We start from the raw sequence: 25715 nt of genomic DNA on the forward strand, positions 1-25715 counted from the left end.
ATGATAGTTATAAAATTATAAGACGACAGTAGGTACTTTAACATTTCGATTTTAGTCGCAAATTTAATCGTAGCTACGGGCCTACTTAGAGTGACAAATACACATATCAATAATTTTAGATATCTGTGAAAGTTTCAAATTGCAAAAATGTGTTTGAAAATAACTCAACATATTTAAAGATTTTAAGGTTAAATATATATCCAAAAATAGCGCCTACTTGTGTTCAGATGACGTCACGTCCTAGTATGGGTTGCCATGTTTAAAAAAAAGTAATATCAAGTTGAGTTTATTTGTAGTAAACTTATATATAAATTAAAAATATTGTGATCTTAAGTTAGTTATGATCATAAAATTATTTTAATTTTATTGGGTATTGTTTTCATAATATTTTAAATATTTTTTGTTCTATAAATTATTTGTCATCAATACTATCAACTTACGAACGTTCTTTGTTAATGGTCGATTTTCCTGTTTGCTGTTCGCCATTTGTCGCGAGTGTGTTAATTTTGTTAAAACTTGCGCTCTGTTCCAAAATTTATTATTTCTTAATATTAGTTAATATTATTTTTTATTTAAGTATTTGAACTTTTGTCGTAATTGTTATTATTTTTATAATATTATATAAAACCAAATAAGTGGCACTTTTGCGTTTAGACGGGAGCCATCTTGCAATCTCTAATCAAAGGTCCTTGGCTCACAGTTTCGTTGTCTAGTAAAAAGTTGGTTTATTTCATTACAAAATAATCAAATGGCGTTAAAACGAATTAATAGGGTACGTATAATTAACGTTGATATTAGTTTCATTATTAATGAGATGTAAAAATGGTGTGTTGTTAAAATGTAAGGAGACTTCGTAGTGAATGTTTCGTCATTGTGAATACCTATTATCGACATTTTCTTCTGGATATTTCTGTGTGTGATGATGTTAAAAAATTAATCGTCGTTTATTTTTTGACAAAATTTACGTATTCACTTAATAATGGGTGTTGTATGGTTTCATGTTGGTGACAATTAAATGCACACTGTGAATATAAAATGTCGGAATCGTAACGATTTTCAGGTTTTTTTGTAATCTAACTGTGTTAAATGAAGATCCAATATATCAGTTTAAATTGTAGTATTTTTAACTGTTGTATTAAAAACAGGCATGTATATTTTGAGCGGATCTTAGTTGAATGGCCGTATGTTACCTGATGATGTGTTTGACGTTTCGAATCTAGGTATTGTGTTTCATATCATGTACAAAGATGGTTTTGTCTTGTGCAGGAATTACAAGACCTGGGTAGGGACCCTCCAGCACAATGCTCCGCAGGCCCACACGGAGAAGATCGTAAGTAGTTTACGTATTCGTTACTATATTTTAATGAGTCATAGGATCGTACTTAATATCCCGTTAAAAATGAAGATCACTTATTATTATGTAGGTTATGATTTTTATTTTTTTAAAGTATTTGTATATTGTGACAAAGAAAATCTACCAGATTAAACACCTATAAAAGTGTAGGCCAGAATATTTTTTCTTATTGTACTTTTAAAATGTAAGACTGCAATCAGCTGAGTCACATTGAAACTATTTGCACAAAGAGCAGTTTAAGATGATGTTATTCATTATTTTTTATTTATTTCAGTATTTCACTGGCAGGCCACAATAATGGGTCCAGTAAGTATCTATCAGAAATAAGAATATTTATTTTATTTTGTTTTTTTTTTAAGAAAACATCAAAATTATTGCTTTATATTATAGCTACTTAATATAATTTTTGCATTCCAGGTCGACAGTCCTTATCAAGGAGGTGTCTTCTTTCTGACTATACATTTTCCAACAGACTATCCATTTAAACCACCAAAAGTTGCATTCACAACACGTATCTACCATCCTAATATAAACAGTAATGGTTCAATCTGTCTCGACATTCTGCGCTCACAGTGGTCTCCGGCACTAACCATATCTAAAGGTAACTATTGACTTGCATACTTTTGCTAGGATATTTGTATGTCTGTCAATACTTAAAATTTATTTTGTTTTCAGTGTTGCTCTCAATCTGTTCACTGCTATGTGATCCAAACCCTGATGATCCTTTGGTACCAGAAATCGCTAGGATCTACAAAACCGACAGAGAAAAGTACAATGAATTAGCCAGAGAGTGGACTAGGAAGTACGCCATGTGATGAGTCAATTGTGACATCAACTAAACATACAAACACATCGCCACAAAACCCTGGCTCTACACCCGTTCAAACCCTTTATCCGTTTGTCTATATCCTGGTCTAAATTTTCCAATTTTGTTTTCATTTTCACATGATTATTTCTTTGATGGTCTTCAATAATAATCATATTGAGATTTCATCTTTAGTAAATATTATTACGAACATAAAATAGTTTCTGTTCATATATTTGTCAGTACTTTTCTATAAGAGAAAAATTAAATTACTTTCCGTTGTAACATTGATGTGTAGATGTCTTTTACTCATTTAGTTAAAAAATTAAACTTAGTTAAATTTGCATTAAAATCATATTGTTATTTCTAAAGAATTTGTACTTTAACTAGAACTAAAAATTCCATTGTAAACTACAATAGCCATATGTTTGGAGGTGTTGCTTTTCTGTTTTTTTTAGGTTTGTTCAATGAATTTGTAAGTGAGCTCAGTAATGTTAAGAAAATAGGGCTCCTGTGAGAATAGGAACAGATTGAGCTCACCCAGTCTAGACATTAATTTTTAACAGCTAAGTTAGTAATGTAGCAATTTGCAGAACAGACTGATGTTTTACGAAAGTGATAACTTTTCTTTCATCCACAATATTAAATGTGGTAGTTGACATGCTCCAATATAATTTAAACATTACAGTATAAATTACAGTGTATCTCATAAGATAATAAGTTATGTTTAATCTAGAACTTTTTCAATATGGCGATCTTTATATTATAATTTTATCTAATATATATTGTGGTTGTAAGGACAGCTGCGTTCTGATTTCCAAGTCATCCCATCCATGAAGACCATCCTCATACCCTCGGATCAGGTTATTGCTGGCTCATCAGAATGGCATTAGTGGCATGTGTTACTTTACAGCTGCAAGAGAAAGCTTTTGTTCACTCGGTTATCAGGGAGAGAAACAGTAACATAACGCTTTTCAATTGTAATCCAATCTTAGCTTCACTAAAATTTAAGAACAATAAATTATTGTGTATGTAAATAATAATGTGAGATTTATTTAGGCATCTCCCTATGTCATGCAGCTGTAAAAAACATTAAACTTTTTTAATTATATGACAATGTGGAAACTGCATTTATAAGTTAGCAATTATGGTTAGTATAGCCACCTAAATAAAATACAGAATCTGTTCCATGTGATATCTCATCAGGAGTCTTTCTATTTTGTCCAAATAACTTAGATAATAATAGTAGTAAAGTTAACACACATTTCACCTGATAGGGCAGATTTCTAGAGCCTGAAATTGGATTTATGACACCTTAATAGTTAAACAATAAAAGCCGTGCTATGACATGGGTTTCAACAGAATATAAAATAACTGGGGTAGGAATATAAGACGAAAAGAAAAGACAGCGTCTAATTGGGCTCGGAATGGTTTCAGCGAATAAACGAAAGGTGTGCTCGTTTCTTTCGTTTAGCATTCTTTACCCCCATCCCCATACCATCTATACTCAATTATAAAACCTGAAGAGTGGTTGAACGCGCTGATCTCAGGAACTGCAGGCTCGAGTCAAAAAATTCTTGTTGGGGTTATCAATTAACGGGTAAAACAGCTACTTAATCAATGCGAAATTTTTTCATAATAGGTTCAACTCTACCGTTATTGTAAAACAAACATTTATAATATTCACTTTTTAAAAACAGTAGGTTCTATTGATATTTTCCAAATTTAAAATACCTGTAATTACTAACCAATAACTAACGTGTCTGAAAGATGGGCAGCAACAAAAATTTATGCAATTTTTACGGTAAAAAAATTGACTTGAATGTATTTGAATCTATGCATTTTTGATCAATAGGCGTTGGCGATCTATTTTAAATTCAGAGAAACAACGTGAATGACGAACTGAAGGACGGTGTCCTATATATTAATAGCAACACGATTTACGAAACTGCGAGGTTTATTTGCTTATTCTTTTTATGAACATTAAATAGGTATATTTATAGAGATATACCTGAGTAATTTTTGGGGTAATGAACTCTACGTCATTAGCATGAAAATGAAAGTAGGCGAACCATAAATGATTGCGATCAGTGACACGAAGCTGGATCAGCATTTTGCCTGATGCTTGACATATTATACTTACCCCTAGATATCCTGTGTCATGTTTGCGTGTAGCGTCGACTGGACCTAATGTAATGATTTTAGTACCTAAAGTAAAAAATAAATAATCCCTGTTGTAGGCATCTTAAATATTGAGAGGACGAGCAAACGTCGGTAAAACAAAACAAAAACAACAAAAGGGCAGTAGATCTACTACTGCCCTTTTGTTGTTTTTGTTTTTTTACTCAAATGACATTTTTACTAACAATCGTTTCTAGCGGAACAAAGCAGATAACGATTAATAATTTCAATGATTACATACTATCAGACACGACTTTTCTATTGTTACAAAAGAAAATCGGTCTTACATAATGACGATATTGTGATATGTTTTTATAACGTTATGTGACTTACATGAAACACTAGTACTAATAGAGAAAACCTCTACTGTGGGAATTTATTTCATAGATGATACTTCAAATGGATTCACAACATTGTAAATTATTAATTCTTTGCATAAGCTACAAAAAGCGTTTATCGCTTTCGCATTAATTAATTCCATAGGAATAATTCGTGACGTTCTTAATTAGGCGGCACAAATTAGAATCATGTTTGCCCTATGGTCTGGAAGGGTTGCGAGGTTTCACACAAAAATAGAGTGGTAACTTTAGTCTTAATTCTTATGGTAGCTTCGAAAAATAAAACGACGAAGTAGTATTCACACTAATTTATTAGGTAAGTAATAATTTAGTTCATTCATACACATTAAGCCCCAATTAAAACATTATTAATAAAAAACTGAAAGCCCATTTCAAAATTTACAATTGATTTATAAAGACAAAAACATTGATTACCTTTTACAAACGGTACTGCGATAACTTCATTTTATTAATAAATTACCCCCTAGACTTAGATACTTACTAGTAAACTTATAATTAAGGTACATTTACAAGGCACATAATTTATATAAACTTACAATTACGCAATTCACAGTTTAAATACTAAACCTAATCAAATTAAAAACTCCGCTACATATGGCATACTAAGCTAACTTAGCTTATACAGTTTTGCCTTCAGGTTGTGGCGTCATTGATATCGTCTGTTATAATCATACAATTTTTTTTGCATATTTATGGCTGTTCAGAGACAAATTTCCGTTAAGCATGAATCTATATATTTACATAGGTTTTATTACCTACATATTAGTGCTACGGATATATAATAATTGTTAAAATACCTAATTGTTTTTGATCGTCGGATGACATTGACATTACTTAGAATGCCAATAAAAATCTAATTGAAAGTCGTTACACAGTAAGTTTGCTGCCATTAAATGAAATATTGCCACAAATGTATCATTAATACGTAGCAATGAGTAACAAATTTTGTATGGAATAACAATCGTATATTTTTTAAAATATTTTATTAAAATGTTTACAATTCCGTGGTCTCCATATTCTTAGCGTTCTTCATCTGTTCCAACTGTTGATAGAAATCATAATTGCCGTCTGTTTCATTCGCTTGTATTGGGAACGCGGTGTTAGTTATGAAAAATGGTTTATTCGGAACGTCTGTGTTAACTGCGTTCTCGTCTAAGGAATCTCTTTCCGAATGGCTCATTTGGTCGTCGGCTTTGTACCAGTCGTTTTCATACGCGTGGAGCCATATTGGATTAGAGCCTTTTGAGCTGTGTTTGTTTGTGTTTGGTACTCGACCGCCTGAACGGAGAGTCATGTCTGATTCGCCTGGTGTCGGTGATGCTAATATGGGAATATATAAATTATTATTTACACATTGAGAATGGTTTCAGATCATTTTATGTGAAGTTTGACTTTAATAGCAGTTATTTAGAAAAATTATCCGACTTCAACATTTTTTACACTATATCAAAAAGTACTGAACCGATTTTGATGAAACTTGGCACTGTACCAAAAGTAAAAATATACCTGATTTAAATCGGAAAATATAACATAAATACACTTAAGAAATATAGGCCCGTATTCCAACAGATATATCATACAATTGTACTTGAGCATTGTCAAGTACAAATATCAAAAAATATTTGACAGCTTTTGAGACATGTTTTAATTACGAATGTTCTAGAATACGAGCCTTAACCCAGGCGCTTGTAAGTCTAAATAGATAATTGTACTCAAGAATTATCCAATTTCAACAATAACATACAGGTCAAATTGATAAGACCCTTTTTTGGAGTCGGTTAATAATAATCTAATTAAGTGATAAGCAAACAAAATGTAAACAAACTTATTTATCTGTTGTATTTTATTTTACTGGATCATTAAAATCTATGATCCTAGTATTTCTGATGGGTAAATATATAACATAGGTACATAATGTGAACAGATATTTGAAATCTTGCGGCACATCTTTGGAGTCTGTTGTGGATAGAGAACCGTCGGGATTTGAGGTCGCTGCAGTGAATTAACACAAAAATGTTGACAACACTGTTACGTCATTATAGTTCGTCAGTTATATTTTTTTGAAAAAATCAAAAGCATTTAATTTTGTGAAAACCGTTCAAGTATTACTGTAGGGGGGAGGGGGTCATTGATTTTCTTATTTGGTGATTACGTCAACTGTAATTAACACATTACCCACACACTGACTATGTTTGAAAACGAAATGCATTTTCGATGATTTCTACAAACAAAAAAAAAGGGTGCGTATACTTATGTACGCGCGTAAGAAGTTATACTTCTTTGGCATTATTAAAAATAGTTTTTGATTGCATGCAAATAATTAATTACAATTAAATAATCAAAGACTGAAAAAGGAGTCATTACTCATTATAGTCAATAAAGTTCAGTTTACATTTTAAAAATTAAATAAATAAATATTTATTATTATTCTCTTACATTAAGTGTAACATAAATTCTATTATTATTCGAATGTTGTTTTTAAAGTATGTCCAATGACGTAGCATCTTCCGTGGGCAACTTCATTCTGTTAATTTTGTGTAACGGTGCGCGCATCGTAAAATTTCACTCTCATCAATTTTTCATAACGCGCCTAAAGAAGTATAACTTTAAAAATAATAAGTACTACTATTTTTGAGAGCTTTGCTTACTTTGGCTGACAAGAGCAAGGGGGGGGGGGGGATAAATTGCAGTAAATATACTTACGTAATACTTGAACGTGCCCTAAATTTCTTGTTTCCGCAGACTGTGACACTCGTTAACATTTATAACTTTATGATCTACGTCTTGCCAGAGCCAAAAAAGGCACGGTCAAGCAATTTCTTCAAGGAAATTTAAGAAACTCACAATACGCAGTCGCAGTGGCAGCTTTGAGCTTCCTCATATAATCAGCTCGTTGTGAGAGACACGTCATGATTGCCAATACAAGAGCAACGGCGAGAAGAACAGAGGTCCATACAAGCCAGTAGATCGTATTGTGGCCAGCTGATACCGCTGTCAGGGGCTGGAAATCTGCCGGTTGGGTGTCTAGTACGTTGAAATCCTGCAATTTTTACACTTACTTTAGGAATCAAAAAACCACAGGTTTAATCTGAAGGACCAGATTTTTGAAAAAAAAAATGAAGGGTTAATTCAAATATGATATTTGGATAAATACAGTCAAAGTTGAAAGAACCTAACCTAAAACCTTTATATGAAATACCTTCGAAATCAGAATCTTTCGGTCCAGGCTCCAGAAACGATCATGAGTCCGCCCTGATATAGATACCACTCACCATGACTTTGGGTAAATTTTATATGGTTCTTTTTTCATAAATAAAAATGTGTATTGATTATAAGTATGCATTACAATATATATGATTTGGGAACCCTTTTAAGTAAATAATACATGTGTTAAGTTTGCCAGCTTTTTCATAACAAAAGTAATATTTTTTAAATCTTGTTATTTTTAAACCTGTTTACAACAATATCTTATATTTTTTTTTACTAACAAACAGCAATACTCGACTCGTAACACTCGTGAGTGTGTGGGTGCATGTGAGTGAGTGTGTGAGAGTAACGTGTGTGAATGTGTAACATATTAGGTCTCAGTAGCATCTATTACTCTGTGTTAGGTGTGTTCAGATGCCAGTCCTTTATTTAACACATTTTTTATACTGATCCATAGTTATCAGTATCGTAAAAATAAGGTAAGGTAGAGTGCATATGTGTACGCCTACTTATTTCCGTTTAGAAATCCATAAACAACCATTTTTTTTATATGATAGGGCGGCAAATGAGCCTACGAGACGCCCAAAAAGGGCAGCCATCGCAGCCCATGGGCTTATTTCAGTAGGTTGCATTGCCGGCCTTTGAGCGAGAAGGATACTTTTTCTTTAAACAATTAGAGGGCATATCTCCTAGGGAGTACCCCCACCGGGAGTCGATTCCACAGATGCGGACCATATCAAATACACTTACCAGCAAAGAATTGTTAAATACACTTACTAGACGACTTACCTTAAACAACTTATCCAATTGTTCAATATTCTTATCCACCAATCGAAGGACCTGCTCAACCTCCAATACCGAATGGTCCTCACCATTCACGAGATGCAGGTACAGATCAGTCTTAGTATTATCCACTGAGCCGTCTTTATTCTCGTGTACCCTCAAATCGTCGATGTTGACGACTGACTGCGTCACAAGCGCTAAATGTTCGCGGAATATGTTCATTCGGTCACGGACCTCTGACGGGTGCGCACGTAAAACGAAACGCACGCGTTGGTCTTCACGCAATAAATAAATGAATACGTGTGCTTCGTCTGATAGGCCGTCTGTGTCGTTTGCTAATATCTGTAATTTTTGGTGTATTTTTATTTTGTAGATTTTTTATCAAGATGACATTAATTATCATATCTATACAATAAAAAAATAATTATATAGTACGATTTGAACTATGTCGGATGTATTAATTTTTTATAAAAAAAATTGAGCATATATATAATGTATGCTGTTCAACCAATCAGCGCGCGAGGTGTCTTCCATTTCACAATTAGACGGTATCACTTCGGTAGATTGTAATCTACCAAATAATAATACGTTAAATTGTAAGCAGTATGAGGTTCACAGTCTTTCCACAGTTCACAATCTCGCGAGATAGATTACAACCTAACGGTATTTACAATTTTACGGTGACATGTACAACTTCTCGAGGATCCTCCCTTTAGGACGAAGGAAGAGAAGCACCTTCCTTCCTACATAAACTGTAGTTATCATATAAACTGTTAAAAATATCAACATACATATCAATATACATATTATCTACTATTATCTACCTTGAAGTCAAAGTACCCCTTCATACCCTTTTGTGGGTCAAAGTTAAGCGACACAGCTCCCGTATCCACATTTACTAGGAACGGTGAAACTGATAGTTTTTCCAAACCTTCGGTTAGAGTTTCCTTTACTTTACCGACGAGATAATAATTGACCTTTGCATTATCTGCTTCATCTAAATCTGTTGCCTGAAATAAATATATATATATGTGTATATGTACTCTTAACGCAGAAATGTGTAAAACATCGCTTTGGCATTAAGACCGTCCATCTCTCTGTGTTTATTATTTCAAGGTATAATTCAGCATACATCATAAGTTAGTATAAAAATCTCTGTATTCAAAAACGTGTTTGATATTTTCTGGAGCCGAAGGAGCCACATGGTACCGGGATTGGTATACTACAATACCATACGCCACATAGTGACCCTTTGGCATAAATTCATAGGAAAAAATATTATTTATCGTTTAAAAAAATTATGTAAATTAAACCTTAATTATGTGAAATTCGAAGTGAGTCATACTAATAGATAAGGTTTTAAGTAGATATTTACTTCGGTATAATTTTTTCGTTATGCAATAATTCTTGCGCAGTTTCCAATGTTTTCCTACGTTTACGCACTATTACCAAATTACACTTTTTTTAATTATTTAGTTGTTAATGTGAGTTTTTACAATATTCATGAACAAAGGTTTTTTTGATTGACTAAAAAACGATGTCTGACAACTAACGTGCGCCATTAGATTGTGGACAACTGGTTTGACGAAGGATAAGTGCGCGGCGCAATTGACTCTTATAATAAAGTACTATTATAAGAGTCTAATACCAAAGTACCAATAATAAATATAAAAAGAAGACAATTGAAGCAATTCATGCTGATAAAATAATGAAAGTTTTATTCTTAACTCTTGTGTAATTTTGAAAATAAAATTATTAAATACGTTACAATCATTTATCCGTAAATGAATAATAGTCACAGTAAACGAGCATTTATGCAAAAAAACCTTATAATCGATATTATATACATTAATGGCGTCGTCTATATTAATTGATCACAATTTATATTTCACTAACTAAATTTAATTTAATATAAGCCATAATTGAAACATTTGTGCGACTAACCTTGACATACATAAACTCGATACCAAAATCAGCCTCTGTCGTGATTCCCCCCGTGAATATTTTACTCATAAATTTTGGAGTATTATCATTAACATCATTCACATATATATGCGCGGTCAACGTACTGCCCGCGTCCGTCTGCGCGTTATACTTGGGTTCGTTCAAACAGTCCTCTGATGCGAATACTGTGAGGGTATAGTTCGATTTTTGTTCTCTATCTAGTGGTTTTGAGACCAACCTGTAATTAAAATTTATATTCAAAATAAATGATATTTCGTAGTTAGAAAAGAAAGAAAAGATAAACCTTGTTATACACATTAAAATAGAATGTTTAGTTAAAAAGAAAGTGCATTAGGATTCCCTGTGTCGTGAGCAGCTCTTCTATCTGACATGAAAACGGTATTTGACATAATTATTTCTAAAGCACGGGCTTCAGAAGGAGAAAAAGCGTTTGGCGAAGAAAGTGCGTTGGGTAGCTACGCAAATCTACATATAGTACGTCCCATAAGACGTATTGAATTGGAATACGGGCGTCAAATACTATTTCTGTAAATTGTCACTGCGATGTAATCTGAAGTTAGTAGATAATTTAATAAAAAGATTTTTTTTATAAAACAACCCATACAAGATATGATTCCAATAATATTTAAATATAACAATGTATGTTCATTGAAAGTCTTACTTTTTATAGCTTTTATACCAATATACTGTTCATTGGAGTTATGTAAATAAATGCGTGTTAAAAACAGTTTAAAATTACAGTATAAACTCTTTATAACGACATTCGTTATAATGTAATCTCTCAATAACGTAAAAATTAGTTAACTTTATTTGGTTTAACAATACCTATACATTAATTGTTCCCTCCCTATAACGCATAAAATCGCTCAGTCCCTCAAAATTCGTTATAAAGAGTGTACACTGTGTTTTTACTTCTAGTAACCAAAACATTTTAAGAGCTGTATCGCTATTTAATATGAATTATATGTATAAGTAATTAATCAAATTAAAATAATTACCTGTATGTGCTCCTATCCAACTGAAACATGGCATCCCCATCACCTTCAACAATATAATAACAAACTGGCAACACTGGTTCATCTCCCCTGTCGATTTCATCTCTGTCTATAACTCGGGGTAATATTGTGCTATAGTTGGCAACATTTTCTGTGATATTAATGTGTATGTGTTTGTATGGGAACCTTGGTTTGTAGTTATCTACGTTCTGTACGTATATTGTCAGGTCTATTTCCGAACTTAGTGGAGTTGGAAGACCTAGGTCATAAGCTTCTATTCTAAGCTGAAAAAGTAAATTTAACTCATGGATTTTCATAAGATTTCGAATTTTAGGAGTAAAAAGGAATAACATTTTATTTTAAAGGTAGGACATTCATACGGATTAAAAAAAAACTAAAAAAATAATAATGACCAATAACAATAACATTATTGACCAAAAAGAAAAAAATAAAAGAACTTTATAATAATAATAATATAGCCCCATTTAATAAATTTATTTATTTATTTACAGCTAATGAATGACAAAATTGTAACTAAAATATAAAAAAAACGATATCTAATATATAAAATTCTCGTGTCGCGGTGTTTGTAGTTAAACTTAAACGTTAAGGGTAGTCCACCCCTAAAAATTTTATTTTTAGTTTTTAGATAAATTTTTATTTTTTAATTATTTATAATACAGCATTAAAAAATACATACAACCCCCATTTTTTACCCCTCTACGATCAACCCCTATTTTTTATTATAAATGATATACATGGCAAAACGATGTTTGCCCAATCAGCTAGTATAATATATAATTATATAAACTGGAAAACTTTTTGCTATCAATAAATGTTTCTAAGTACATAATAGGCCCTATCTCTAACTTCATGCATTTTTCTCCACCTCCTTAAAGTTCGTTAGCCCACCGTGCTATATAAAACCTTATTACTGCAAAACAATTATTATAAATAATTTAACATACCTGATAAACTGACTGTTTGTCCCTATCAAGCGGCAGAACAGTCTTTAAGGAGCCAGTACTGGGATGTATTGAGAAGGAGGGATCCCGTCTCATGCGATATCGTACAGCCCCGTTTGGACCTATATCAGAATCTATGGCCTTGACTGTCACAACTATAGTTCCAATTGTTGCGTTCTGTGAAAAACTTCGATTTTAAATACTAATATTACTTTTGAGTGCTTTTGAGAAATCTTTATTAGGTTCCTGCTGAAGGTAAAATAGTAGGAATTTATTTTTTGTTTAAACGTCAAATATCTATATATCTTGTCTAAAATAACTGTTAACGATGTTGACAAAACTATATTAATTATGTAGCACTATTAATTGGAAGGTATATGGACTAGAAATGACAATAATTGCGGGGCATCAGTAAACGTCAAACGATTCCAATTCTGTAAGGCAGACAGTATGAAAAATAAAGTATAAGTCAGAGTAATCTGCATAAAAGTTTTTCCGTACCCTTACAATTTAGGGTCTATCAGGAAAAGAGCGTACCAATTTTTAAAAGGCCGGCAACGTATTTCCGATCCCTCTGGCAATGTGAGTGTTTATGGACGGCGGTATCACTTAACATAATGTGAGCCTTCTGCCCTTCTGCATAATATTATAACGGATAAACCCGTTATAATATTATGCAGAAGAATTATACAAATGTGCAAACATTGTAGTCCACAGGGAATGGTGCGACGCCGGGTCAAAATAAATTAACTAAGTGGTAATCTTCCTTTTGAAAATGAACAGAACTTGGTAATATGAACTTTTTTATATCGTATAACTATTATTATTTAAAAAAAATGATATTAAAAAAAAGTAAATATTTACTTTGAATTTTCTTGTATATGTTCAAAGATAGGTGTAATTTGAAATAACGGAAATCATTTACCTCTGGAACTTTGATAGTAATATTATTCGGTGGATGCACAAACATCGGTGCATGGTCATTATAATCTGTGACACACAGTCTCAGTTCGCCTCTAACTGAATTCGGCGGGATGCCCAAATCCCTCGCTTCCACCAAAAGACTGTAGTTACCAAATCTGTCTTTTAAAGACTGTTTAGCGAACAAACGACCCGTATTCGCATCACCGCCGACTTGCTCGAAACGGAAGAGATCTGGAATAATAAAAAAAATATTTCACCTGATGTATTTTAGCACTCGGTATCTCTAACCTCGTAATATGTAGTACAAATTAAAACGCACGGAATAATACTGCACAAAATTATCTTACAAAGTCGGGCATATGACTTTGGGCGTCATTTATTTTAGGATTTAATGTATGGTAATTTCAATTGATTGATTTACACCGAATTTTACTTAAAAAAAAACTGATATATAGAATTTATTGAATATAAAAATGATTTTAAAACAAGTATCGCGTTCAAGATGGAGTTTTGTCTCCCACGATAAGAGTTGTCCTAAAAATTCCTCTTATGCTTATGTAAGCAATATTACTAAATAATTAGTAGATATAATAGTACGTATACGTCCAATCAAAATATTTAGTTTCGCTTAATTTTTTTTATCTTAAACGCCTGCGCCAGGTATTGTTGGAAATCCTAAAAGAACGCACGTTTCGCCATACATAAATAATACGAAATAAATCAATATGAATGGCCGTCGCCAGTTACATTTTCTCTCGCAGCTTTTTGGATATACGACATCGAGAACCAGAAAACCTATATAGTAAGCTTAAATGGGCAGGCGACACAAGTCCGTATACAAGAGTTGTCCCTTAACATAGAACAGTGTCTTTTCGCGGTAGTTTTAGATTGTGCCTACATGATTTATATACATGTATCGATGTTTTAATATAGACTTAGTATTCAGTACCTTATAAGGACATACGAATACCAACTAAGGTAAACGATACAATGCGACTAAATTCTGGAACAACCTGCCACCTCCAATCCGCGACATCCAAGGCATCAATCATTCATAATAAAACTTAAAAGTTATCTTTAGGAATGACATTTGACTGGGTTGGTTTTTATTGTTTTTAAATAATTTTTTTTTTTTTTATTTTTTTTTATTTTTTGTTCATAGCTGTCAAGATGAATATCAGTGTAATTGTGTTTCTATTACATATGTGTGTGCTTTAATCAAATAAACATTTCTTCTTTGCAAAATCAAACAGAAATAAAAAGATATTTACCATGTCCCTTTCCACCAACCAAATGAAACTGAACTCTCCCATTGGGCAAGTTGTTGTCGTCGGCATCCGTCGCCGATATTGATACAATCGGTTCTCTATGTTTGTGAAATTCGCTTATAGTCGTACAGTCGTCTGGTAAATTGAGAACTGGAGGGTTATCGTTCACATCTTCCACCGTCACACTGAAATAGAAGATGTAAGGACATCACTCAATTGTCCTTAATAAAGTATTTTATTGTTCTTCTTAACATATTAATTACATTACATTTTTACGCCGGCTTTTTCTCTCGGCCTACTACCTATTCAAATTTAATGACGTGGAATAAGTGATACCTGTATCTTATGTTCCATGATAAACGTATTTTATTTTTTTTATTTTACAGTTACATACAATATAACAATCGCAACACTTATGTTCATCTAGCTAAAGGCTTAATTTAAGCTACTGAAGATCCAAGATCAGACGACCTGGACGGCTATCGTACTCACAGACGTCGAAGCGAATGCCACGAACTTGGTGTGACATTCGCTTCGCTTTCTATTTCTATGCATTTTTTCTAGAATTGAGCTGCAATTAACTGTATTTGAAATGATGATTAAGATTACCACTTATTCGTGGTACATGATATGCACCATTTTTTTTAAAGAAAAAGTAGTCTTAGTGTTATATCTAATAAAATAAGTCGAATAGTATTAAGTATGCGTTAATGTGTAAGTATGTTTTTTGGTATTAAAAATTAACATAAAATGTATTGTAATCATGTATTTAACCATTGTATACGTTGCGTGTGCGCACGTGTGTGACTATAAATTTGATATCATATATAATTTCTATAGGAGACTTTTTTAATACAAATTGTTTGTTATAAACTATTGGCATTAAAAACAACAAGTATTTGTAAACTCTTGATTTATAAAAAAAAATTATAGGATATAGGATAACACCTTCTTTTTCAAAAAATTATTCAATTAAAAAAAAAACATTAAACGTTTAATAACCCGTGTATATTATTTTCTACTTACACAAGTTGTTTGAATGCGTTTCTGCTTTCGCCACTGAGATAACCGAATTGGTAGTTATCCCATGCCTCAACTACGAGGTTATAGGTCGCTTGGGTCTCTCTATCCAACCATTCGGACACAGTTAGCGCTCCTGTTTCAGCGTTAATGAGGAATTTGCCCTGAAAAATAATGAAGGCAGTATATGAGCATAGCTAATACTAATCAAGAGAGTGTGACGAAGCGATCGTGGCTAAAAATTCTGTTAAAATAGAGTAAACACCTTCGTGCCAATTTGTTGGATAATTTTAAATTGAAAGGAATACTGCTTTAAATTATTGTTTGTCACAAATTTCTACAATAATAATTCGGTTTATCAACGTTTAAGAAGATTTGAGATGCATTTTTGCATATATTTTGAGAAGTTCTGATAAGGCAAGCCATTATATTGCACATTTTATTTAGTTATTGAAATAAAACCATAGGGCAATATCGGAACACAATATGGAAAAATAATTGCCGTAGAACCGGCTTCCTTCTTAAGAGGTAAAACTTGTTATTTCAGGCATGGTTAAGCCTCTCAAAGATTTTTTATACACTTAGTTTATTTATAATTTTCAAGCAATTAAATTATTTTTGGGGACTTTTGATTAACATAGTTAAGCGACGTTTCCGCTGTCTTTGTAGATTGTAAAATTGTACTTGATAATCTTTGACGACTTATTAAACTATGATGACAATTTTGTTCAGATTATTTTCGATGAATTACGTAAATAAATATTTATATAATAATCAATTGAAAAGAACATAATAAGACCCTCGGAAATAATGAATTATTATAAAAATAATTTACCATTAAAAGGTAAAAAACTAAAGAAAATTTTCTTTTCAAGTTTTAACAAGAAACCATTCTGTCATATATTTCATTACCGTGTATGATAACCACAGATAAAAAATAGATCTGTAACTTACTTTTATTATAAAAATATTTGGCGTTAAAATAAATACGTTTTTGTCTTCTTAAAAATTACTAAGTAATAAATAGATTTATTGAAACAATCGTTCATAAATAAGTTTTTTACCTGCGTCGATACTCGATCGAGTAAATACGTGATCTTCCCGTACTCGTTGGAGTCAGCGTCGCTCGCTACGATATTCGCTATAATTGTACCGGGCTGAATGTCTTCCTTCACGCGGTACTCGAATTGCTGTACCTCGAATACTGGATTATTGTCATTTTCATCTAATACCTGTAATTTACAAATTCACTTGTTTTGTTTACAAACTAAAGCAACAAGATTTTAAACACACACACACACACTTACATACATTCAAAATACGTAACAAACTAAGAAGTATTTACAAAGAAGTAATCTGAAATAGATAATAAACGTCAAAGAGGACTGAACAAGGTCTGTTTTTCTATTATTCTAATATATCATATACTACATGGATACGCCGCCAACGCACTCGCGAGTACTCGGGTATTGAATGTCCACGGGTGGCGGTAAAACTTAACATCCGGTGAGCCTTCAGCCCGATGACTTCTGTTATATATATAATATATATATATATATATATATATATATATATATATTTATTATATATATATACAACAGCAGTGAATATATAGAGGTCAAAAAGGCTGATACGGGCATATATATATATATATGTGTGGCCGTTTTAGAAGGATAGTTCAAGCCGTGGGTAGATAACCGCAGTAATATACAATAATTCCTTTGTCTGGAAATAATCAGTAGAACCTCGTTTAGTCGAACCTCGATAAGTCAAAAACCTCCAAATCTCGAAAAAATGTTTTGTTCCCTTCCCTTAAAACACCAAAACCTCCATTACTTGAAATCTTGACCCTCTGTTACTCGAAATAATCACCGAGTCCCTCCAAGCCATTTTGGTACATATTTTCACTCTATAACTCGAAAAATTAAATTTGACCTCTGTATCTCGAACATAGGAACGTTTTATTTTACAACCTTTACAACTTGATCATTTGGAATTTATTATCTCTATTGTTCGAACAAAAATAAGTTATAGACTTTAAGAACTTGCCGACAATGTGAGTACACTATTGTTTCTTAGAAAACATTTTAGGAGTATACAATAATAAATTTATGACTCATGGAAACACGTGTTTGCTTGCTTTGTGTCAGGTGTTCAATTTATAAGAATAAACCTCAAACTCTTTATGTCGAATCAAAATCCGCCTAAGTCGAAATCCTCCATAAGTTGAAAACTCTATAACTCGAATTTTTTGGCGTCTCCCTTGATGTTCGACTTATAGAGGTTCTACTATGTATATGCATTGACTAATGTGCAAATACAATGTGCGCTTCAATGCTTTTGTATCTCTCAAGTAAGAAGCGACAAAACAAAAGGAAAATTTTTAATATTTGCGACCAACCACGGGCCGCAAATGCGCCGCATCGATCTCAGGTGCGCGTGCTTCATGGCGATTTCATAATAATGTATCTATCTCGCTTGCCGCTAGTGCACTATTGACCTTAAACCCCAACCGCGGTTTTAGGTCCCATTAGTATTAGATTTTTAAACTTTATTTAACGGTAATTCTGTCGTTATCCAAAAAATATATTCAGGAAAACGGTGGTACTATATAAAGAAAAAAAAAATCAGTGGCGCTACAACCTCTTTAGGTCTGGGCCTCAAATTTCTGAATCTGTTGAATGAAATTTTTTTTATCTAATAGGCAAGTAGGTGATCAGCCTCCTGTGCTTGAGACACGCCGTCGACTTTTTTCTTAGACTATATAAAGACAAATATATAAATAATAGTTATAATAAAATATATACCTGTATAAACAAATCCACCATCGCATGTCGCGGCGGTATTCCGCTGTCAGTGGCCTTAACTGTCAAATTGATCCAAGGAAACATTTCGTGATCAATTTTGTTTGACACAACAACTTCACCAGACTTCTTGTCTATGTGCACGAGGCCTAATGATGCATTTGTACCTGTTTATAAATTAAGAAATTATAGATGACGTATACATTTAACCGACTTCAAAGGAGGTAATCAGTTTTATTATTATTATTATTTTTTTGACTTTCAACACGAGTGCTCAATTCACTGTTTCAGTCCAAAAATTCTCATAACGTCGTTTTCCTATCCAAGTTTTATCAAAATTTGTTCAGTAATTTTTGAGATGATTTCAATTCTGGAGAGGACACGGTAAATAATGTTGAGTAGTAAAATATTTAAAGTTATTAATTTTTATCAACAAATAAATTAAAAAATATCTAAGTTACGCTATTAAACCTTTTTTTTATTGAATTAAGTTTTAATTAATAAAAATGCATATCTATATATATAAAAATGAAACCTGTTTTCCGTTGTCACGACATGAAAACGGCTCGACCGATTTGTCTGATTCTTTTTTTATAATATTCCTTGAAGTACGAGGATGGTTCTTACGGAGTGAAAAATTTAAAAAGTTAAGTGAAAAAGTCTAAAAACAACACTTTTCTATATTCCCATACAAAAAATTTGTAATAATAATATTTAAAGGCAATTTGAACTTTAATACCATATCATAAAGTTCAAGTGTTAGTGGAGTGGTTCCGGGAAGGTAAATTTTTATTTTGTGATGACATAATGTATTTGTTGTACCTATTATCAACTTTCTTTTTTTATCTTACTAGCTAGACCGGTGTCCCGAATAGCAGAATAAGTATTTAAAAAAAAAAATATCGACTGTTAGGCGGTACGATGTTCGCCAGGCCAGCTAGTATGTTTATAAAAAATATTAAATTATTTGCCTCTTAATTCATACCTTCGATAACATAAGTCATAGACCGATTTTTATCCAAATCGTCGGCCAATAAAGTCTCAATATGGGCGCCATTTTTCGAGTTCTCCGGTATTGATGTTTTATAGAATGGTTTCCTGAATTTCGGATTATTATCATTCTGATCCAATACAATGATTGTTAAGGTCGTTGACGCGAGCTGTCTGGGCCCACTTTGAATGGCCGCCATATCTTCTACTGTTAAAACTAGTTTGATGAGTTCCACTTTTTCTCTATCCAGAACTCTGAAATGGATTAAAAATGTTTTTTTTTATACAATAGTAGGGCAAACAAGCCTACGGGCCGCCCATAAAGTACAGTCATGCAGTCCATGTATCTGGCACACGCCGACTTTTTGAGTTGAATACGCGGTTTCCTCACGATGTTTTACTTCATCATAGAAGTGAGTGTTCAATGCACATATAGAAAGTCTATTTATCGAGGGGTTCGAACCTACGAACTCAGGGATGAGAGTCACTCGCTGAAGCCATTAGACCAACACTGCTCTCTATATCGTCACTGTAGAATGATAACCTCGTATGTCAAAAAAGCATTTAATTTTATTCTTAGACTCTTATGTCATTTAACTGAAAAAATAATCTATTTATTTTTTTAAAGACAATTCACACCAATTGATCTAGTCCCATGCTAAGCTGGTGAAGCTCGTGTTATGGATACTAGGCAACGGATATATTAAAGATAGATAGACATATAAATATATAATTAAACACCCAAGACCTAAGCACAACACCAAAACGCTCATCACATCGATGTTCGTCTCAGCCGGGGATCGAACCCGGGATCCATGGATTCGCAGTCAGGGTTACTAACCACTAGACCAATGAGTCGTCTATATAATGAAGAAAGGTATTGGTTAATAACATAAATAAGTCCTTTTTACCATCCAAAACTATGGACAAAAGCACATAATAGTATTTTAACGAACATTGATGTCTACCGATTCAAACTTAATGACGTGGAATAAGTGATACCTGTAATCTTATAATAAACATATTTTATTTACAGAGTACTGAAGAAACATGTCATACCTTACAATCCGTAAAGAACCATCTACAGTATTCAAATCCCATAGAGCTAGGAAGTCATAGTCTGTGGGTAGAACTTGTACGCCATCTTCATTACGGGCATAACTGTTTGCTTTGTCTATGGAATATCTCAGTACTGGCTGGTCGTCTGGATCATAAGCCAAAGCGCGGAATATTATTGCGCCAACCTTAAATTAAAATGTTTAAATTGATATGAGCCCAAAGAGGCAAAACTTTTTTTAAGACATTTTTTTCACGTTCATGTGTACTTAAGGTAACACCTTAAGAAATAAATTATTGTAAGATAAAAATTAATATGGAATAAACAGAAAATAATTAATGTCAAATACCTATAATAAAGACAATTTTACCTAAGTTGAATAGTAATAATAATAATAATTATTTATTTACAAGAATATGGTACAAAAAATACTATGGTGGACTGGTGGTACAATCTAAACATCGCATAAACTGCAACACATAATGGTTGTCATACATAATTAAATGGTAGAATTTTACATAGTTGTTACATAAATTACATTAATTATCAATCATATCATCAAAGTCGATTCTTATATCATTCTATCACTACATCATCACATTATTAAAATATATTAATATATTGGCGAATAAAGAAGCCACAAGTCCAAAAATCCTATCCTCTATATAACTGCTTATGTATTTTTAGCTATGGTAGGACCATACACAGAAGATGATGATATATTGATGTATTAACGTAGTATATATGGATGAATAATACTGTTTTATTGTAAACTAGTAGACTCGGCCAAGCGTTGCTGTGGCTAAGATTATTGTTATATTACATAGTAGTAAACTATTCAAGAGAAAAGGCAGGAGAACACCAATCCACCATGCTTTTTGGTGGTTATGCCATTAAAGTGTAGCTTATGTGAAACGTTGGTAATTATTTTGATAAGGATCAATACCTATAAACGAATAAAGAGCCTTTTCTAGCGGTGGTATTTTAATACAAGAAAAATGACGTAACTATAAAAGATAGAGACATGCTGTCGCGACAATTATTATAGATAGTGATGTGTCCTAAAAAATTGTAATACATCATTTTGTTCTATCATTAATAGTTTTCGCAGCGCACACGATTGAAGGAAGTTTTTTGTTTTTTTTTTTACACCTTGGGTTAGATTATTCAAGTTTTAGTAAGCATCCCTAATTTTTTTGAAAATTATGTCACTCGGGAATAGTGTAGCTTGCCAACGGCGAAAGAATTTTTGAAATCGGTCCAGTAGTTTCGGAGCCTATTCATTTCAAACAAACAAAAAATCAAACCTTTCCTCTTTACAATATTAGTATTTTTAAATAATTAAATATTGTTACCTGCATATTCTCCATGACTTGTATTGTCCCGGGTTCAAGAAACACTGGTGCCTTATTGTTAACATCAACTATTGTTATATTCACAAGAACCGCAGCACTTAATTGCTGGTCACCGATACCACCGTCCAATGCCACCTTTAATATTTTTAAAACGTAACGAATTTTTTTTGTATTTAGCTATAAAGCTAACTAAAGAAAGACCAGTTACACAGTTCAAATATAATTTGAAAAATTATATTTGAACTGTGACTATAAATAAGTAATCAACAAAAATCAGAATATATTTGAAGACGAATAGAAGAATTTTATAAATAAAACTGGAAGATGTCAAATGCCTTTGGGAGCGTTCAAGTATTACGTAACGAGTTTTGGGAGGGGGGGGGGGGGGCTCCTTTTGTAAAATTAGTACTTGTAGAATTACGCGTTATTGTTAATATTATTTTAGACTTACACCACATAATAGTAACTAAAGAGATACGTGGTCACGAAACGTTTTACTATATGTACTGAGTACAGTACTGTACTAGGGTACTGAAAAACGTTACGGTGAGTTACATGAGGGATGTGGTCAATAATCTCCAAAAATTACGTTACGTAATACTTGAACGCTCCCCTTGCACAAAAAATATAATTTGAAAAAAAAAAATTGAAAAAATTCGTCGCAAAACCAAAATACACTCAAAGAATACATTTTCGAAATACGATTTTAACATTAATTTAAATGATAAAAATACTCACCACAGTAAGAGTATATCGCGTGACTTTAGGGTCAGTTTTATCTGGATCTAGACTAGACCCATTAGACACAGATATGACCCCAGTGCGTGAGTCAATGACAAATTTGTCACTGGCCCCACGCTGTATGCGATACACTATACGGTTATTTGGTGATGAACCGTCGTTGTCTCGAGCCTTTACCTGTATACCAAATTTTAAAAAAATCAGTAAAAAAATGGTTAAGGATGTTAGAGCGATTATTAAAATCCGTAAATTATATTCATAAAAACTAAATCTAATTGCATATTTATAATAAAGTACTATTTCTTCTCTGTCTGTCACCCGGTGAATGTGGGTGTGATGAAAAGAGATAGATGAATATAATAGTTACAATGGCGTAATTACTGTTAAATTGTTTTAATAATGGGGGTAATACTTTATGAAAGTTGATATAAAACGTATACTAAAAAATAGTAGCATGATCGTTGCAATAATTACATGTTTTCGTAACAATGGTAACCATGGCAACGAACCCGTGAGTCTACTTTCTATAATAAGGTTATATGTGTCAATTACAATGTTTTATAAATAGTTTAACGCTTAATATTGTTCTCGGTTTTTCGTAGTCAATTATGTATTTATTGTTAAACTTAAAGGAATTAAAATAATTGCTTACAAATTAATACTGTAAACAATTATTTCTTAAATTTATATAATCTATACTTAGTGTTTTTATTGACGTGATAACGTCTTTAAAATCGTTTTAGTCGGGTGACATGTTCAGAAACTTGTGTCACACCAAAACCTCACGAGCGCGATCGCAGGTATAACGAGAGAGAGACGGACCGATCTCCCGTCTCATCTCGAGCGCTGCCAGTCATTCCGTGAATGTATGAAGAAAAATGTATATCATAGTCGAATAAGTAAACTTGTCGTTTTACACCCGAAATTTATCATCAAAAGTGTGAATAAAACGATAGATGTAATTTAAAATTTGAAAAAAATTTTATCTTCATTAATTCCTTACTTCCCAAAAACTTATATCACCAATAAGACGTTATCACGTAAACATCTCGATCGTAAACCTACTTTACAAACAACCAATATTTTTTTAAGATCATGAATATAACTTATATAGATTCAAGCTTAAATACCTCAATAACGCTAGTCCCACCAGGCATGTCTTCAGGTATGGCTCGTTTGTATATCATTTGCGTGAAGGCAGGTGCGTGATCGTTCACGTCCTGTACGTATATTATTACGGGCGCGGTCGACGATAATGGCGGCGATCCGAAATCACGTGCACGGACCTAGATATTTAAATAATTCAGTGGCGCTATAACCATTTATTTTGATCTGTTTCTTAGGACATTTCTCGCCTTCCGTACGTTTCTTGGAAATAATTAAGGTTAGATTACGTTACATTTTATGAGATGTTTAGAGTATATTTCTTTTTAAGAATATTTATTGTCAAGGACATTAATTAAAGACGGCGTTTGTCATCGGCCAATCAGCCAGCGTGACGGATTATTGCCTAAGACACAATAGGCTATTTTGTTTATTTATCAGGAAAAAACAGATATATCACTATAATGGAAAAATTTAAATAAAATATAAAGATATATTATTGTATACAAGGAAATCAATCAAGAAGTTAAAAAATGCTTCAATTTTCTATTATACTTTGTATACTTTAAAGCCGGTTTCCTCACTTCACCGTTCGAGTGAATGTTATCTGCGCACATAGACAGAAAGTACATTGGTGCACAGCTGGGGATCGAACCTATGACCTCAGGGTTGAGAGTCGCACGCTAAAGCTACTAGGCCAACACTTCCTTTAATCTATAGGTACTTTGTATTCTTAATAAAAAAATCTTTAGTCAATTTGTCACTATAGTATTTATTATACTAAGATCTAAATATATTTCCTAGAATTAGCTTACATATAAATCACTCACAGTTAAATGTATAGGTCGTATGTTGGTGTTATCTCCCGGAATGTGCTCAAAATCGAGTCCTGTGACGGGAGTGATGATGCCCAGGTTTGGGTCTATTGAGAAGTTGCTTTTATAGTCTCCGCCTACTATCGCGTACTCCATGTGACTGTTTTTCGTTCCTAAAATGTATACATGCTAAAATTTCGTAATTATGGACTGGACTTTCTTAGAAAAATATGCCACAAATGCTCACAAATAATTTAAATTTTATCAGATTTTTTTTTCTAGAAGGTACACGTTGATGCACGTTGACAAAATATATTTTAAATTTCCTAACAAACAAAACTTGAATTTTTGTTTTGTGTAGTGTGAATTATTTGTTTATATTTTTTTTAATCTAATTTATCTATGATTTTATTTAAAAAAATAAAACAATAGATAAAATCTCTACAAATAACGATACAGGTGTTAGTGGTTTTTATTTTGTTCCAAAATAGGACTGGATGTTCAAAAAAAAATTAACTTTACGTAAAGTATTCGGTTTAATTATTGCTTGTTGTAAGACGGGGTTTTTAACTACATAATAGACCATTAAAAGCAATTTACAGTTAAAATATTACTTTAATTAAATATAAACTTACCGTTTAAATCCAAATCCCTCGCTTCCAAAACCAACGGGTTCTCAAACTGAAGTTCATTCTCAAGCAATCTCGCTTCATATTTGTTTGCCAAAAACATTGGCGCATTGTCATTAACATCATCTATATTTATTATGAGCTGTGCTGTGTTTCTATTGCCCTTACCCTAAAAAAATATTCAGTAAATCAAATAATCTCACAAAAAAAAACGTGTAGCACTCGGGAACTGCCGCGGTAAAGCTATTGCATAGCATTTTTTATCAACTTATGCAGTTATAATCATTTATTTATTTATGCAGTATTTGTTTTTCCTTGATATTAATTCAAGTTTTTTCTTTGATATTATTTCAATCTACCACTCTACCAGACTCAGACTAAAACGCCTATATAG

At 32.5% G+C, this 25715-nt stretch overlaps 2 protein-coding genes across 4 annotated transcripts in view; one reads left to right on the forward strand and one right to left on the reverse strand.

The window, feature by feature from the left end:
- Window positions 1-452: 452 nt before the first annotated feature.
- Window positions 453-3361, forward strand: LOC125055417 (ubiquitin-conjugating enzyme E2-17 kDa). Its single transcript, XM_047657877.1, has 5 exons — window positions 453-772; window positions 1267-1330; window positions 1629-1660; window positions 1772-1955; window positions 2030-3361. Exons 1-5 carry the CDS (start codon window positions 749-751, stop codon window positions 2167-2169), a joined length of 444 nt encoding a protein of 147 aa, XP_047513833.1. The 5' UTR covers window positions 453-748; the 3' UTR covers window positions 2170-3361.
- Window positions 3362-4971: 1610 nt separating this feature from the next.
- Window positions 4972-25715, reverse strand: part of LOC125055415 (cadherin-23) — a 47571-nt gene continuing 26827 nt past the window's right edge. For 2 of the 3 annotated variants that reach the window (XM_047657872.1, XM_047657873.1), the window contains exons 11-29: window positions 25328-25490; window positions 24708-24865; window positions 23904-24059; window positions 22771-22950; window positions 22033-22167; window positions 20680-20864; window positions 19616-19875; window positions 18634-18803; window positions 16891-17058; window positions 15833-15990; window positions 14810-14991; window positions 13540-13769; window positions 12618-12791; window positions 11653-11933; window positions 10634-10871; window positions 9514-9699; window positions 8696-9031; window positions 7544-7739; window positions 4972-6019 (exon numbers count right to left, since the gene is read on the reverse strand). In XM_047657872.1, the coding sequence (XP_047513828.1) occupies window positions 5694-6019; window positions 7544-7739; window positions 8696-9031; window positions 9514-9699; window positions 10634-10871; window positions 11653-11933; window positions 12618-12791; window positions 13540-13769; window positions 14810-14991; window positions 15833-15990; window positions 16891-17058; window positions 18634-18803; window positions 19616-19875; window positions 20680-20864; window positions 22033-22167; window positions 22771-22950; window positions 23904-24059; window positions 24708-24865; window positions 25328-25490 (3882 nt within the window). In that variant the 3' untranslated portion in view covers window positions 4972-5693. The remainder of the gene's footprint in view (window positions 6020-7543; window positions 7740-8695; window positions 9032-9513; window positions 9700-10633; window positions 10872-11652; window positions 11934-12617; window positions 12792-13539; window positions 13770-14809; window positions 14992-15832; window positions 15991-16890; window positions 17059-18633; window positions 18804-19615; window positions 19876-20679; window positions 20865-22032; window positions 22168-22770; window positions 22951-23903; window positions 24060-24707; window positions 24866-25327; window positions 25491-25715) is intronic. The other variant, XM_047657875.1, reaches the window with a different exon arrangement.

The sequence above is a fragment of the Pieris napi genome, chromosome 13, assembly GCF_905475465.1.
Source record: "Pieris napi chromosome 13, ilPieNapi1.2, whole genome shotgun sequence".
Lineage (NCBI taxonomy): Eukaryota > Metazoa > Arthropoda > Insecta > Lepidoptera > Pieridae > Pieris > Pieris napi.

Coding starts and splice junctions, on each gene's coding strand:
- LOC125055417 (XM_047657877.1), top strand. CDS start 749: ATGGCGTTAAAACGAATTAATAGG. Junction 1,331..1,628: donor AGGCCCACACGGAGAAGATC/GTAAGTAGTTTA, acceptor TATTTATTTCAG/TATTTCACTGGCAGGCCACA. Junction 1,956..2,029: donor GGCACTAACCATATCTAAAG/GTAACTATTGAC, acceptor TTTTGTTTTCAG/TGTTGCTCTCAATCTGTTCA.